At 43.0% G+C, this 17,366-nt stretch overlaps 1 protein-coding gene across 2 annotated transcripts in view; it reads right to left on the minus strand.

The window, feature by feature from the left end:
• Positions 1-14: 14 nt before the first annotated feature.
• Positions 15-17,366, minus strand: part of lmx1bb (LIM homeobox transcription factor 1, beta b) — a gene marked incomplete at both ends in the record, with an annotated part of 88,903 nt that continues 71,551 nt past the window's right edge. Inside the window, 6 exons of one of the 2 annotated variants that reach the window (XM_084312527.1) lie at positions 15-172; positions 1,331-1,468; positions 3,532-3,598; positions 4,217-4,294; positions 4,949-5,124; positions 7,482-7,714. In XM_084312527.1, coding sequence (XP_084168653.1) covers positions 15-172; positions 1,331-1,468; positions 3,532-3,598; positions 4,217-4,294; positions 4,949-5,124; positions 7,482-7,714 — 850 coding nt within the window. Of the gene's footprint in view, positions 173-1,309; positions 1,469-3,531; positions 3,599-4,216; positions 4,295-4,948; positions 5,125-7,481; positions 7,715-17,366 lie in introns of both variants that reach the window. The other variant, XM_084312526.1, reaches the window with a different exon arrangement.

Below are 17,366 nucleotides of genomic sequence, written 5' to 3' on the forward strand. Positions count from 1 at the left end.
ACTCGTCTCCTATTTCACGACGCAAAGTAAGAGTTCTGCATGGAATAGAGCCGGTCGATGGGGTTCCCCACGCGCGCTTGCATGGCGCTGACTTCTGATGACGTCATGAAGCAGTCACTGAGGCTGGTTAAAGACGTGTCGCTGTCTATGTCGTGGAACACTGAGTCATTACCTGCGGAGACAAGGGAGGAGGAATGGGCACGGAGTAAGAGCTGTGGCTCTGCAACACACACATTGTTCACAGGCACAAGAAAGCTGCACTGTATGCTATTGATAAAAAAGTGTACACAATGCATAGTACAAGAAATATTACATTTATGACAGCGTTGCAAAATGATAATTACTAATAGTCACTTTGAGACGCTGCTATTGTTTGTCATCACAATTGTGAAGACTGTTTTGTTAAATATCATTAAAGTTCCCTTTTTGCTGCCCTCACTGGGACAATTGTGGTCTACGAGGAGCATGTAAACAAGGGCGATCGTCCTCAAAGATCGGGCTAATAGCAACTGTTTACGCCTTTCATAAAACCTCAGCATATTATTTCTCTTGAGGGAATAGTTAACTTTATTATACTCTGGGTCGTAATGATAGTGTTGCACAAGGCGGGGACAGTGTGATGAGACGTGTCTTTAATGCCTAGCCAATATTGTTCTTCTTTTCCCTGAACCAGAGCGGCGTGATGAGGCCGGGGATTTGGGTTGTTGCCACTGAAGAGAAACTAAATGGAGGCAAATTATAAGGAAGTTATGAACTTCAAGAAATGGTCCCTCTGGGAATTTGTTGAAGACACGCTGCTCACAAACGCTGCTTTCATTCCAGTCCAGGCTACTACATCCCATGTAGACTAACAGTTGACGGACGGTTTTCATCTCTCGCTTTAACATCTGTATTCCTCACGCTGCAGTCTGTGGAAATCGAGGAGAAGTGGGAAGAATTCTCACGTCACACAACACGCCGCCACTTGGTTTGATTAGGTTTCACCACAAACTATCTCCACCGACCCAGCGGTCTTGACACGGCCTCCGGTGGAAAACCGTTGTGCAGTAGGACAGTACATGCCACAGAAGGGGGGGCGAGGGTTAAAAACACATATTGAATTGATTTGGAAAATCAACTTCAATAACCAATGGCCTGTGTGTGCGCTTGTGTCATCTCATGTGGGAGGGGGAGCTGCTTGTACAAAAATCCGCGGGCTGTGGCCTAAACATACGTCCCACACAAGGGAGCATGTGAGGTTTATCAGGGCATGGAGGATGGGGTGGAGGGTGGCAGGGGTGGAGAGTGGTGGAGGTTTTGGGATGCTCACCATATGGGTTCATGTGGTCACCGGGCATCTGTGGAGGGGTGAGCCCCTGCTGGAAGGGGTCCGTACTGTAGCCGTTCTGATCCAGGACCAGCTGCTGCTGCGGTGGGACCAGAGGCGTGAAGGAGTTCATCATCCCCTCCATCCGATTGGACATCACCTCTGTGAGACAAAGCCATTAGAGAAAATATTACAACATGTATTCTACAGCAACGAGACCCTGGGACCGTGCCATAGAATGTATATCTGGCAAAGGTCTGTACCCACGGCAACCACTTCTCTATTGTGGAGGGGAGAGGATTCTCCCAGAATTGCGTTCAGAAACAGCTGCTCTTGGGACCCACAGTGCTCTGCGGCTTTGTGACCGGAGCCCCTCCCCCAGCACTTCTCTTTGCAGTGGTTGTTGCTTGTGAAATGATGTCTGCCATTCATTGCGTTTGGCTTCCATAACTTTTCCAACTCGTACTTTTGATGTGAATCATTCTTGTTTACAGTCACTGTACAGCTATGGAACCAGTGAATGTATTACCTCTATTCTGTCTCTTTCCTCAAAGAGAAGAGAAAAGAGGAAGAAGAGAAGGGAAGGGAAGATGAAGAAGAAGAAGATAAGGGAAGAGAAGAGAATAGAAGAGAAAGAGGAAGAAGAGAATGGAAGAGAGAAGATAATAGGAAGAGGAAGAGGCAGAGGAAGAAGAGAAGAGAAGAGAAGAGAAGAGAAGAGAAGAGAAGAGAAGAGAAGAGAAGAGAAGAGAAGAGAAGAGAAGAGAAGAGAAGAGAAGAGAAGAGAAGAGAAGAGAAGAGAAGAGAAGAGAAGAGAAGAGGAAAAAAGCCAAAGTCAATAAAAAGCCCTTTCACAGAATGGTTAGAATGCCCATTTGTCCTCCATGTTGGAAGATGTGTTAAAATGTTGTACTTTGGTGTCTTATTACTGGATATTGTAAACAAGTCACAGTGGAACAGCAATATTGTGCTTTTTCAGTGTGTTACCAACTCTACCATTGCAGTTGGTTGTTGGGGTCTTTAGTTGACTGAGACATTGCATTACTGAATGAGCTATTTCTTGGAAAACTATAAAAACATCCCATCTCTGGAATCATAATAATATTCAAAAGTATGCAATAAGCACTAGGTTGAAAGAGGTACTTCTGCCTTACTGCAATAAGCACTAGGTTTAAAGAGGTACTTCTGCCTTACTGCAATAAGAACTAGGTTTAAAGAGGTACTTCTGCCTTACTGCAATAAGCACTAGGTTTAAAGAGGTACTTCTGTCTTACTGCAATAAGCACTAGGTTTAAAGAGGTACTCCTGCCTTACTGCAATAAGCACTAGGTTTAAAGTGGTACTCCTGCCTTACTGCAATACGCACTAGGTTTAAAGAGGTACTCCTGCCTTACTGCAATAAGCACTAGGTTTAAAGAGGTACTTCTGTCTTACTGCAATAAGCACTAGGTTTAAAGAGGTACTCCTGCCTTACTGCAATAAGCACTAGGTTTAAAGAGGTACTCCTGCCTTACTGCAATAAGCACTAGGTTTAAAGTGGTACTCCTGCCTTACTGCAATACGCACTAGGTTTAAAGAGGTACTCCTGCCTTACTGCAATAAGCACTAGGTTTAAAGAGGTACTTCTGTCTTACTGCAATAAGCACTAGGTTTAAAGAGGTACTCCTGCCTTACTGCAATAAGCACTAGGTTTAAAGAGGTACTCCTGCCTTACTGCAATAAGCACTAGGTTTAAAGAGGTACTTCTGTCTTACTGCAATAAGCACTAGGTTTAAAGAGGTACTCCTGCCTTACTGCAATAAGCACTAGGTTTAAAGAGGTACTTCTGCCTTACTGCATTCACTTGCGGAAATACAATAATGTGAGGAATGCAATTTTACACATTTGTTGATTAAATGGACTTTTCGATTACTCAACAAAATCCTATGACTATTAAAACAACTGAGGTCAAGAACAATTCTAGATTCTTGTTGTTCTATTAATAGTATGTTTATGGGTGTGTAGTGGTAACAAAGTAATAATGATTTAAAGCATTATTATTCTGTTATTATAGTTATTATTCTGTGTATACATGTTTCACACTACTATATTCCACAAACCTGTATATCATTGATAGAATATGCATATCATTTAAAAAAAATTATTCCATATATAATTATTGATGCAGCAGCTAAAACAATTGCACAGATAATTGTCTTCTCCACTCCATGTAGGTTATGTAGTACCTTGGCCAAGCCTTTGAGAATTCTGTTGTTCTTGTTGTTGCTGCTGTCGTCGTGCCAATTTCTTCATCTGAAAAGAAGGAGTCAAAGGTGTTAGGAACTCCCAAGACTTCATCTCAGAAGGATGCTCCTCGTTGCTCACCCTGGAATGAACTACATAAACTTGCGTTTGAGTGCACTTCATTGTCAAATATCAAAGCCTTTTCAAAGATAGCATCAAAAAGGAGGTGGGTGGGGCGCCCCAGTGGCGAACCACATAGCACGCTCAGCCGCGACACGGCCGACCCGGGTTCGACTCCCGAACCCGTCGTTATTTGCCGAATGTCTTCCCCCCACTCTGTCTCCCATTCCTCATCTGTCTCTCCCTACTGGACTGCCCAGTAGAAATAAAGCGATAAAACGGCAAAAAAAATATATATAAAAAAAAAGAAAAAAAAAAAAAGGAGGTGGGTGTAGACACTTAACGTGAAAGCGGAGTATATCCGCTAGGCCTTGCACTTGTTCTTTTTTTGCGAAAGGAATGTTGTGAGAAGCACAGATAATTGTGATTTATACGTTGGATTATCAGTTGCCCTTTCCTGATGATTCCTGATGGAACTAAGCTGTTGTCTCTCCTTGACACTATAACCTCTAAATAACCCAGTGATATTTCATAATTCACAAGTCGTGTGCGCCCCACTGAACTGACCTTAGCTCTCTGGTTCTGGAACCACACCTGCACCACGCGGACACTGAGCCCGGTCTCTGCAGCCAGCGTCTCCCTTACCTGGAACAGGCAATAAAAAGAAAGTCTTCCAACGATCAAGAAAACAAAACACATTGAAATAATTTGTGTTCTTTATATACCTGGCATATATCCCAATGGGCTCTCTGCCTCTTTCATTTGCTTTGATTTCAATGAATGTTGAATTAATGCGGCGGTCTTTTTGGACCTAGTTACTGCCTCTTCAAAGCCTTGGACCGCGGGGGCAGCGCATGGCTTTTAGGGCCTAGGCTATGGAGGCAGCTCTCCTCCGCTCTCAGAATGTCATTTGGCGCAGGCGGACTGTGTTACACCACTACCTCAGTTAACACAGAACAGAATGCTGCTTAGCCACTTCAAAGCACAGCTCTGAGGTAGGGGAGATTTTTTTTGAATTTGAGAATTTTATTTGTAGAACTACTGTAGGGTAGAGTGGTATGCATTAAATCCCCCCATGTGTCCTATATGCCCAGCCCAAACCAAGGACATTATAAACGTTTGTATTAAAATACGCATTTAAAAGATATGGTGCAATAATGTGCAATTGTATGCCAACACAGCAATGCATGTCAGTTGAGTGGCTGAATGAGACGTGTTGTTGCTTGTCTTTGTGATTAAGCGTTGCCTTATCTGTCATGAAGGCTCATACAGTATCATGACCTCAGGTCAGACACTCACCTTTCGGCAGGGTTTGGAGGACACCTCAAAGGAGGCTTTGAAGGCTCGTCTCTGCTGAGTGGTAAGGATGGTCCGTGGTCGTTTGGGCCTCCTGGGATCCTTCCCATCATCCCCCTTCTCCTGGCCCCCCGAGCCTTTCCCTGGCTTGACGTCCAACTCCTCCTCGTCACTTTTCTCTGCGGATAGAATCGTTTTTCTACAACATCAGCGTCAGGTTTTGAACTGACTACACCCCTGACAGTTTGCTGATGAATTGATTTTTCTTTTTGTTCTTCTCTATATTCCAAGAGATTCAGACACCACAACTGCATAATGAAAGGAGACACATGTGTTTTTAATATTTTGTTATCAATTTATAACAAAAATAAATAGGCCGCATGCCCGATTACACATGCAGAGGACTGTATCGCTTGCTAGGAGAGCATGGGGAAATATGCACATTTGTCACCGGGTTGGACGTGGTGTCATTTATAATTCATTGCGCTCAGGTTTGGCTGATTTACACTAAATCAATCTTTGATACGAACACTACAGATATACCATAACATGAAAGGGAACCAGAAGTACGCATAGGAAAATGCATCCCCCCCAAGAAAGAAAATTACATTTTTGTACTGTGTTTCAGAACTCAAAGGGATGACCCTTTCTATACACATTGTTAATATGTTAGCGTCCATAGCAGGACATTAATAAGAAAGGGACCATTTAATTTGAATGTATCTCTATCCTAGGATGTGCTGTTACGAGAATCACAATCATAATCTTACATATTACATATTCACAATGTATTCAACACTGTATCATTGTAATTGATTACTTAAAGGATAATTCACACTTTTCCTCATGTGATATTCAGAAGATTCTCAGATTCAGATTCAGTCTATGGATCAGGAAAACCCATTTAATGTTTTTCTGATTGTAGCACAAACCTCAACAGCACGAACATCAGCTAAATATTGCCATTATTAATAGTACATGAGTATGAGTGATGAAGTAATTGCTTTGAATTGTAGGTAATATCCTACATTTAAAATAAAATGTAGTCCTGCTGGTGATGTTATGTTTATTTCATCTAACGTGACATCACGGTGACTCCCATTCATTTAGCATTAGTGATGGCAAAGTGTTGTTGATGTTTGTGTGGTAATTACCACCAGGGAACCAAAACATGAATTCTATATTATCAGGCCAAAGAGACATCTGGATATCAGATGAAGAAAACTGGAATTATTCTTCACTATTAAAGGTCAGAGGGACTGAGCACAAGCCTTCTCCAACCCAAACCGGCAGCATTGCTATGAAGCCTAGTGATGTGGGGTTCTAGCAACTGCTGGGAGATGCGTGTACGTGATGGCCCAGTATCTCATGTCATCTGGTTCTGATGACGTTCCTCCACTACATTTCATCTGCCACATGCCGAGGAGGTTAACCTCTGTTCATGTCAAACATTTTCTCCATTTTGGATTTGGGAGTCGTGGACAAAGACATGCCCCCCCCCCCCCCCCCCCCCCCCCCCCCTGTGATGGACTGATACACTGGGACACAGATAGGAAGTAGAGAGCAGAATATTCACATAAGTTGACAAAACTTGACACAGGCACAGATGTATTTGACAAATTCCCTGCCGTCGTGCGTCGTGTTTAAATGCGAGCCAGATGGTAGCGAACAGTGAGGCTTGGCGAGATGCCTCACTGTGTGGAGGCTATAGGCGAGGAACACTAGAGCTGATAAGAGCTGAGGCGCTGCTTGGCTTTCTGCAGAAAGGCCCCAAATCCCTCTGTCACTCAACATGATACAGTGATTTAATTCTTTCCAGCACCAGATCCCTCCCCCACCCAACCCAGCCACCCACCCACCCACCCACCCACCCACGCACGCACGCACGCACGCACGCACACACACACACACACACACACACACACACACACACACAAACGCACGCACGCACGCACGCACGCACGCACGCACGCACGCACACACACACACACACACACACACACACACACACACACACACACACACACACACACACACACACACACACACACACACACACACACACGGATAGCCATTAATAATACAGGGTGGCTTGGCTGTGTCCTGTTCCCACTTCCTACTGTATATCATAAACCTTAGCATCTTGGCGCAAATTAGAATTCCTCTACAGCATCAACCACCCAAAAGCTAGAGATGGAGCCATTCAATGAGTCTCACTTTTTGCTGCATTCACCGAATTCAACAGTTAATCACTGCTGCATTAATGCTCTGTACCTGAGAGGAATTGTTTAAACAATCAAATAAAATGAAATAATAACAACGTTAATTTTGTTCACTGGTCTATTCTCAGGTGTAAGTGTAACCTGGAATAATCTCTGGCAAGTGGCAACCAGTTTATTCCCAATGGATTTCATGCTGCAATATGCCTATTCATCTCAACAGGAAGAATAACAGGATTTAGTGGCTGCATCAGTAATATGATGGAGGTTGGATGCTCCTATGCCTGTACTTGTGTGAGAGGCCGCAGAGAGCTTACCTGAGTCAGAGTCATCTGGGCTGACGGAGCTGAGCAGGTCCTTCTCTCTCTCGTAGTCGATCTTACACAGCAGCTGACCTTCCTTCAGGACAAACTCGTCCCCTTTCCTCAGCTGCCGGTCGCACACACAGCAGCAGAAGCAGTTCAGGTGGTAGACGCACTCTAGAGCGCGCATCACAAACTCCGTGGGGGCGATCTTCTCCATGCACCCACTGCACTTGGTAGCAAACAACCTATAGAGCCAGAAAAAATGTAAACAATGCATTGTGATCAAAATGTTTTAAAAGTCATAGCACTGACACCAGTCATGTCCTTTAGTGTGGTGTAGTGCTATGAGTAGTTGTCCTCACACGGACACACACAAAACACGCAGTGGTCGGAAATCATACAGCAAAAGAAGGAAGAACCTTCAGCTTCAGAGTCAGTTGGAGGGCATTCCAGGTGTTGGAAGAACCTTCAGCTTCAGAGTCAGTTGGAGGCATTCCAGGTGTTGGAAGCATCAAAGGAAAAAACTGTTCAGAGCTAGTTCTATTTCAGAGCAAACTCGAGGAACCCTAAGAACCAACCATTTGAACATGTAGAATAGGTTCCAAGATTCTATTCCAATCAGTGTTGTGATGTAAGGGGGACGTTTACTAATAAGGGATTTAAAAATTAAGTTTGACAGCAGCTCATCTGTGAAACAGGATAGACCCAGGCCCTATCTCACTTTATCTATCTCACAATATCTATCTCGCTCCAACTGAGCTCAGTCATGGACACCCAAACCCTCTCAAAAGTGACTGGATTATTTTACAATGAATACAAAATAACGTGGTCGAACATGATGGTCCCAAACAAGTCCATTCTATACCCAGCAGAGATCACATGCATTTATCTATGACTGCTGTTGATTCATCTCTTACTACTGGGCCACCGTATGGTAAATTCATATCTCCTCCTACACCTACAGTCTAATGTCATACCTTTACTCTATGGCGCAGCGCTACCTCTATCATCATATTATTCATTCATTATCTGTTGTTCAGAAGAAGCCACATTAACTGGAGCAAGAAGGCAGAGAGTGTGGCTGATCTTGAACAGGCGTAAAGCCGGATTTATTGGTGGCCTCTGTGTTTGCCTTGGTCTGGAAGACAGCTGGCAACCGCCTATCTATTTGTGGTGAATGTCTATTCATTGTGCAAGGCAGGGAGGCCAGGGGAGCAGCGACTGACATCATCTGCTGGTTAAGGGATGAGCGATAGTGATGAACATAATGTGTAAATATGAGAGGAGAGACACACACACCAAAGGATGGTTTTGTTATGGTAATGCTGATTGAGAACTGACAGTGAGCATGTGGGGTGTGTGTGTGTGTGTGTGTGTGTGTGTGTGTGTGTGTGTGTGTGTGTGTGTGTGTGTGTGTGTGTGTGTGTGTGTGTGTGTGTGTGTGTGTGTGTGTGTGTGTGTGTGTGTGTGTGTGTGTGTGTGTGTGTGTGTGTGTGTGTGTGTGTGTGTGTGTGTGTGTGTGTGTGTGTGTGTGCGTGCGTGCGTGCGTGCGTGCGTGCGTGCGTGTGTGTGTGTGTGTGTGAGATTGTGTATTTGTGTATGTAAAACACAGCTTTGTATAGCAGCTGAATGCACAGTGGAAACAAGATAGTGCAAGTTTTGTTTCTGACTGTATGGCATTATAATATCTTAGCTTTGCTACTGCCCATCAGATCTGTGCTGAATCTACAGGTTGGTAGCACATGATTTCAATGTTAGGTTTCACATGCTATAGTGTCTTCATTTCATCAATATTGGTAGGTTATATATATTTTTTCTGAATAGTTAGTGTCTTAACTCTTCAATTAAAGGTTGTGTCTTAACAGGCAAACACAATACAATGGAAAACCTTTCTTCTTCTAACGATCAAGCAACAGCAAAACAACGGAGATGTCAAAATTGGCACATGCAGGGCTCATGAAATCCTTTAATCTTTCATTTATTATGATAAACTAAGAAGATTATTATGGAATTATGGAAAAACCTCAAGGATAATCCCTTGGAAAAATAACTTTTGGCATGTTTCACAAACAAGCTGAGTCCTTGTTTAAGTGACTTGCCAAGCCAGATTTGTCTTTTACATAAAACGCCAAACTGTAAGAAAAATATCTTTATAAAATGTTTTGTCAACTCGTGTCTCTAAAGATAAACCGGGAAACGTTCAAGAACCGCAATTGTCTCCTGTTTAGGATTAGCCTGTTGAGGGGATAGGTAATGAATCTGTCAAGACGAGCTCCAGACTCTAATTCTAATGTTTAGCTCATGATTGGCAGCTTAGTCTTAAGACTCGGCAAGGTGGAGGAAATGACTTGTTAGCGTGGTTTTGATACGTCCCGGATGCTGCATTCACACCGATGACCGCCCTCTCAGACCCCCTCATCCAGATGAAAACGTTCTCATTCAGCTTTTCCTTTTCTCTCCTCCTTCCCCTCTCGCCAACTTTAATCTCGTAAGCCATTATTCATTTTCTATTTCCCCTCTCTTGTCACTTTGCATTATTTTTGCTGCTGTAATTCCTTATTCGTCGCCTTCTGGAATCTTCCTGTCCTGCCTTTGTCCTCCAGTCTAATCCGGACTTTCTGCCTGTTTTCAGCCGCCGGTCCTCCGTTCTCAGCGGGGGGGGGGTTCAGATGGAACAGCCACGCATGACGCCCCTCCTATGGCAACCGCGCCTCCGCAGGAAGGCCACGGCGACTTCTCGGATGGGCAGAGAAGGCCTTTGAGAAGTTGGCAGCAGAAGTAAATCCTTCTCTAAGGAACAAGGAGAATTAGCAGGGAGTAGTGGACTAGGGATTTAACCATACCCCTCTCCTTTCAAAGGCACAGTCGGGCCCAGCTCCCGCAGCTAGAGCCACAATCAAACAGGAGGAGGAGCGGGGAGGAGCGGGGAGGTGGCGGCGGGGAGAGGAGAACACAACTCCCCTCCAGTGACACACAAGCAGTGGATTGTGGAGGAGTCTAATCCCACTTTAATACCTTTCCAAGTTCAGCCGCTAAAGAATGCTCTTTAAAACAACACCACTGTGAGAGCAGTGGAGGCTGACAGGGGGAGACACACTATTCAACCTCCCTAACATTACCTGATTACTGGACTGAGGCCCGGGCCAGTGGACCAGCATGCCAACACAGAAGACTCAGGAAGAGGGTGAAAATGATGATAATTACGTCTTATTATATTCTGATATACGTCTGATATGTAAAAACATCCCGGCTAATAAACCCATTGACAACGCGGTTCTGCTGGCTCCATCAAAGGCTTTAGCTGAACCGGAGATGGCAGTTTGTTGTTGTGTAGGCTCTGTGTTGTAGGGCCTATTGGGACATTTTATACTGGGACAATATACTGATTTTATATGATTTTAGGGCAATCATATACACAAGCTTCTGCTTCTGTTTTTACACCCCTTTTGACCCAGCGAATAAATGCCATCAAGACCGTAAAGGGAAAATCCACACCTAAAAAAATTATTCACATACTGTATGTTATTAGTATAATATGAATAATATGAACAAGTCTCAGAGAGACAGGATTCTCGTGATGATGTCATCAATAATTTAGCATGTCTATTTTTATCATGCACATCTTATGTCTTACCTGTTTTTTTTCCTATGTCTATTTTATTATTGTATTTTGCACAATCGATGTGGGCATGACCACCCGCATTTCACTGTATGTGTGACAAATAAACCTCTTGATTCTTGATTCTTGAAGAGATAAATCCTGGAGCTGCACCATAGACAGTGACTGAAACAACTCATAGGACACTATGACAATAAGATGCTGTAAGCCCTACATTTAAATACAACTCTTTTGGATGTAATAGCTCAAATAAAAGTTATAAGGGCCCACAAAGTCGATCACTAATTCACTGTCAATGGAGTGATATATATATATTGTATATATATTAGGGATGTCCGATATTATCGGCCTACCGATATTATCGGCCGATATCGGCATTAAAATGTGATATCGGAAAATATCGGTATCGGTTTTCAAAAAAATATAAAAATTTCTATAACCTTTATTTACCCAGGCAAGCAAGTAAGAACAAATTCTGATTTTATTTATTGTCAAAAGTATGCATAATGTTGTCTTAATTCCACAACAAGAGATATGTAATGTTAATTACCTGAATTAATTTTAAAAATGTGGGGGGGGGGGGGGAACCCTGCATATATCGGTATCGGTTGATATCGGTATCGGAAATTAAGAGTTGGACAATATCGGTATATCGGTGATCGGTAAAAAAGCCAATATCGGACATCCCTAATATATATATTAGGGATATATATATGAATATTTAGGGATCTTTAACAACTAGTCCTATAAGAATCCTTCCTTTAAATCCACTTCCTCCAGAGTACCGACCACAGTGTTTGGACTGCTTGGTAATATGACTCCCATTGATGCAGGAGCGAGTCAACATCCTTGTGATCTGCACCTCCTCTTGTCTGTTTAACAAGGACACACTGTAGATAGAGGCCCACAGTGGTGGGAAGAGTACAGAAATAGAGTACTCAAATAAATTACTCAAGTAGAAGTTATGTTACTTTAAGAAAAGTAAGTAAAAAAAGTAATGAATTGTTTAATTACTTAGTTAATTTAAAACAAAATCAGAACATAATTTTTTTCATGTTCCCATGTTGTCCATCATAAAGATGAGCTGATGACTTGGAGTGTTTAGTTTTGGAGTGATCGGTTCACATTTGTATGGGTCAATATACGCTTTGGGTGTTTTAATGATGTAAAAAAAGGCTTGTCTCATTAATGGAAGGTATGTCCACAAGTAAATTAATAAAACTTACTCAAGCATAAATAATAATAATGATATAAATATAATATAGTGACTCCATGTTGGAAGTTCTAAAAAAAAAAGTTGTGTTACTGAGAGAAAAAAAATGTCAGTAATTAAAGTAGTTGTAATGAGTTACTTTTCACCTCTGACCAAGATGAGACGACCAGCAGCATCACCATGTGTCCCGGCTGTCGCTTCTCTCCTCCCACACCTGAGCACATAGATGAGACCCCCCTCTGTGCAATCAATAATTGCTTCTCAAGCTGAAAAGTGCCAATATTTACCCTGGCCCTCCCCAGAACTGGACCTCATAAATAAATAAAAAAGAGCTCATCTCAGCACATACCTTTCCTCCAAAGGAATCATTATCTCTGTCTCCTTAATCCTATATGTCTACACAACGTTTCCTCCACTCGTTCTGCACTCTATCTCTCTCTCTCTCTCTCTCTCTCTCTCTCTCTCTCTCTCTCTCTCTCTCTCCTCTCTCTCTCTCTCTCTCTCTCTCTCTCTCTCTCTCTCTCTATCTCCCTATCACATTATATCACTCTCTCTCACTCTCTCCCTATCACATTATATCACTCTCTTCTCCCTCTCCCTATAACATTATATCACTCTCTCTCTCCCTATCACATTCTATCACTCTCTCTCACTCTCTCCCTATCACATTATATCACTCTCTTTCTCCCTCTCCCTATAACATTCTATCACTCTCTCTCTCCCTATCACATTCTATCACTCTCTCTCTCCCTATCACATTCTATCACTCTGTTGAGGATCCTAGGAACCACAGCAGTCTGGCTTTTGGAATGAAAACCAGTCTCTGGCGCAGTACTTGAAATCTGTCAGAGAGGCGACACGGAAGAGACTAATGCAAAACAACAGAAGAAAAACAAACGCAGACAAACAAAACAGCATTACGGAAAATGAATACTTCATCCGAGCCAAGTACAGCTAATAGACTTCAGTCTCTCCTGTTCTTCCTCCCTCTCTCTCTCTCTCTCTCTCTCTCTCTCTCTCTCTCGCTCTCTCTCTCTCTCTCTCTCTCTCTCTCTCTCTCTCTCTCTCTCTCTCTCTCTCTCTCTCTCTCTCTCTCTCTCTCTCTCTCTCTCTCTCTCTCTCTCTCTCTCTCTCTCTCTCTCTCTCTCTCCCTGCCCCCCCATTTAAAAGCCCTTTGGAGAAGTATGTACTTTCCCTTTGAACAGATTATAGGCAATTTAGAGTGTGACAACATCTTAAGCTCTCGCCACATGTTGCCAATGATTTCCCTCTACAGACTTTATTCTCAGTGCTTCTGCCTCACTGATAAGGATCAGGATGGTTGGGTGGGATAAAAGAGAAGCCAGAAAGAGTGAGAGAGAGAGAGAGAGAGAGAGAGAGAAAGAGAGAGAGAGAGAGAGAGAGAGATGGAGAGAGAAAGGGAAGGGGGTTATGGAGGAGTTTATAATCATGCTACATTTAGTAACATATGCTCAGAGTCTCACCTACTCCCCTTTGCTATTGAAGAGAGAAATACCATAACACTTTGAGGGAGAATGGAAGAGCTATTATGTCACGTCGCAGCATCCCCTTCAAAGATAGGGAGTGCTGAGGATTAGCCCATGGTGCAGCTGTAAGCCATCACTTTGAAGATGTGTGTTCTCTTGTTGGGAGAGGAAGCCCGTGGGCCTGTGAGGCTGGCCTGGTCAGCCACGCTGAGGTGTGTGAGGCAGGTCGTCAAACGAATTAAGCACCTAGAGCCCGGATCAGTCAACAGAGCATGCTCAATGCTTCCTGATTTACGCACTACTTCTCCGATGTACAGGCTACCTCCATCCTCCCTTTCCTGGTATTTATCTGCTCAGTCTAGCTTCAAGTTCAAAATGATCGAGTCTTCTGGGAGACAGGAGCGGTTCAGAACTGGCCAGAGTCAGGATACTAGCTTAACAGACACACTTCAGCCCCCTAACAGCCATCTTATGTAAGACATTATGAGCAACAGTACAAATAGCTTGGTGTGTGGATGTATACTAAATAGAGCAACATTTGATTCCCAGATGTTTCACTGACTGCACACAGATGAATGAAGACTGAAATCGATTCAACTGCATCTGCTGTAAAATCAATGTGTTTTGGTTCTGCTGTAAACTGGATGTGTTCTGGTTCTGCTGTAAACTGGATGTGTTATAGTTCTGCTGTAAACGGGGTGTGTTATAGTTCTGCTGTCAACTGGATGTGTTATAGTTCTGCTGTAAACTGGTTGTGTTATAGTTCTGCTGTCAACTGGGTGTGTTATAGTTCTGCTGTCAACTGGGTGTGTTATAGTTCTGCTGTCAACTGGATGTGTTCTGGTTCTGCTGTAAACTGGATGTGTTCTGGTTCTGCTGTAAACTGGATGTGTTATAGTTCTGCTGTAAACGGGGTGTGTTATAGTTCTGCTGTCAACTGGATGTGTTATAGTTCTGCTGTAAACTGGTTGTGTTATAGTTCTGCTGTCAACTGGATGTGTTCTGGTTCTGCTGTAAACTGGTTGTGTTATAGTTCTGCTGTCAACTGGATGTGTTATAGTTCTGCTGTCAACTGGATGTGTTTTGGTTCTGCTGTAAACTGGATGTGTTATAGTTCTGCTGTCAACTGGGTGTGTTATAGTTCTGCTGTCAACTGGATGTGTTATAGTTCTGCTGTAAACTGGATGTGTTATAGTTCTGCGGTCAACTGGGTGTGTTCTGGTTCTGCTGTAAACTGGATGTGTTCTGGTTCTGCTGTCAACTGGGTGTGTTATAGTTCTGCTGTAAACTGGATGTGTTATAGTTCTGCTGTAAACTGGTTGTGTTCTAGTTCTGCTGTCAACTGGATGTGTTCTGGTTCTGCTGTAAACTGGATGTGTTCTGGTTCTGCTGTAAACTGGATGTGTTATAGTTCTGCTGTAAACGGGTTGTGTTATAGTTCTGCTGTCAACTGGATGTGTTATAGTTCTGCTGTAAACTGGTTGTGTTATAGTTCTGCTGTCAACTGGGTGTGTTATAGTTCTGCTGTCAACTGGATGTGTTTTGGTTCTGCTGTAAACTGGATGTGTTATAGTTCTGCTGTCAACTGGGTGTGTTATAGTTCTGCTGTCAACTGGATGTGTTATAGTTCTGCTGTCAACTGGGTGTGTTATAGTTCTGCTGTCAACTGGATGTGTTCTGGTTCTGCTGTCAACTGGGTGTGTTATAGTTCTGCTGTCAACTGGATGTGTTATAGTTCTGCTGTAAACTGGATGTGTTATAGTTCTGCGGTCAACTGGGTGTGTTCTGGTTCTGCTGTAAACTGGATGTGTTCTGGTTCTGCTGTCAACTGGGTGTGTTATAGTTCTGCTGTAAACTGGATGTGTTATAGTTCTGCTGTAAACTGGTTGTGTTATAGTTCTGCTGTCAACTGGGTGTGTTCTAGTTCTGCTGTCAACTGGATGTGTTCTGGTTCTGCTGTAAACTGGATGTGTTCTGGTTCTGCTGTAAACTGGATGTGTTATAGTTCTGCTGTAAACGGGTTGTGTTATAGTTCTGCTGTCAACTGGATGTGTTATAGTTCTGCTGTAAACTGGTTGTGTTATAGTTCTGCTGTCAACTGGGTGTGTTATAGTTCTGCTGTCAACTGGATGTGTTTAGGTTCTGCTGTAAACTGGGTGTGTTATAGTTCTGCTGTCAACTGGGTGTGTTATAGTTCTGCTGTCAACTGGGTGTGTTATAGTTCTGCTGTCAACTGGATGTGTTATAGTTCTGCTTATAGTTCTGCTGTAAACTGGATGTGTTATAGTTCTGCGGTCAACTGGGTGTGTTCTGGTTCTGCTGTAAACTGGATGTGTTCTGGTTCTGCTGTCAACTGGGTGTGTTATAGTTCTGCTGTAAACTGGATGTGTTCTGGTTCTGCTGTAAACTGGTTGTGTTATAGTTCTGCTGTAAACTGGATGTGTTCTGGTTCTGCTGTAAACTGGATGTGTTATAGTTCTGCTGTCAACTGGATGTGTTATAGTTCTGCTGTAAACTGGATGTGTTCTGGTTCTGCTGTAAACTGGTTGTGTTATAGTTCTGCTGTAAACTGGATGTGTTCTGGTTCTGCTGTAAACTGGATGTGTTTTGGGTCTGCTGTCTGCTGAAAGTTCTGCTGTCCACTAGATCCAGCAGACACTGCCTAATTGACCTATGCAGATTTAGTATTCATTAACTGATCTATCTTTCTGGATGTCACATCAATGACAGTAAGGACCGTAAAAATTTGCATTTGCATGAACACATGACTGTAACATATTTTACAAAGTGATTGAAATAACACTATACACATTAATAACCTAAGTAGCCAACCCATTTTCATGCTATCAGCATTTCTCTTCAGAGCATAGATTCATGGAAAGTAATGAAGCCAAATAAAAAGTGCCATCCTTCCCATCCCCGGGGCCAGCTCCAGTCAGCTTTAAAAGCTGCTTAATCACCATCCCGCTCTTACCACATTAGCATAATAATGGCCTTTAAATTGAGGCTCTTTGTTTTTTAATTAAACTCCCAGCAGGTAAAAGTAAAACACATTAGAGGGAGGTGTGCAGCAGCACTAATGGCCCAAAGGTGCCTTCTCCATCACCGTGGTCTGTCCACAGGGCTCTGCCTGCTCCCTGCACGAGCTGCCTGGGAGGAATGAGACAAGCTGATTGCACTTGGCATAGCAGAGATCTACGTAATAGCTGGGATGTGTTAGTGTATGCAGTGCACCTGACCTACATTACAAAAACAGCACATATTGAGATAGTTGTTTAACAGAATGTAAAAATAGTGGCATGAGTATTTCTAGTATCATTTAACCCATGATTTTTTTCTTAATGCCACTTGATCATGACAGCATGATCTCCTACATGTACAGTATGTGCTGAAATGTGAAGCCCTTCAGAGAAACCCGTGGCCACACAGAAACCCAAGCATCTGTAGTACTGTGGTGCAAAAAACAATCCGAGCCCTTTAGTCATTTGAGGAATTCAATTCCAATGGCTGTGTGTTTCATGAGTAAACCGGTCAAATATGGCTACATGAATGGGCATGTCCGTCAGCATGCATCAGAT

Source organism: Notolepis coatsorum (assembly GCF_963971535.1).
Source record: "Notolepis coatsorum genome assembly, chromosome: 1".
NCBI lineage: Eukaryota > Metazoa > Chordata > Actinopteri > Aulopiformes > Paralepididae > Notolepis > Notolepis coatsorum.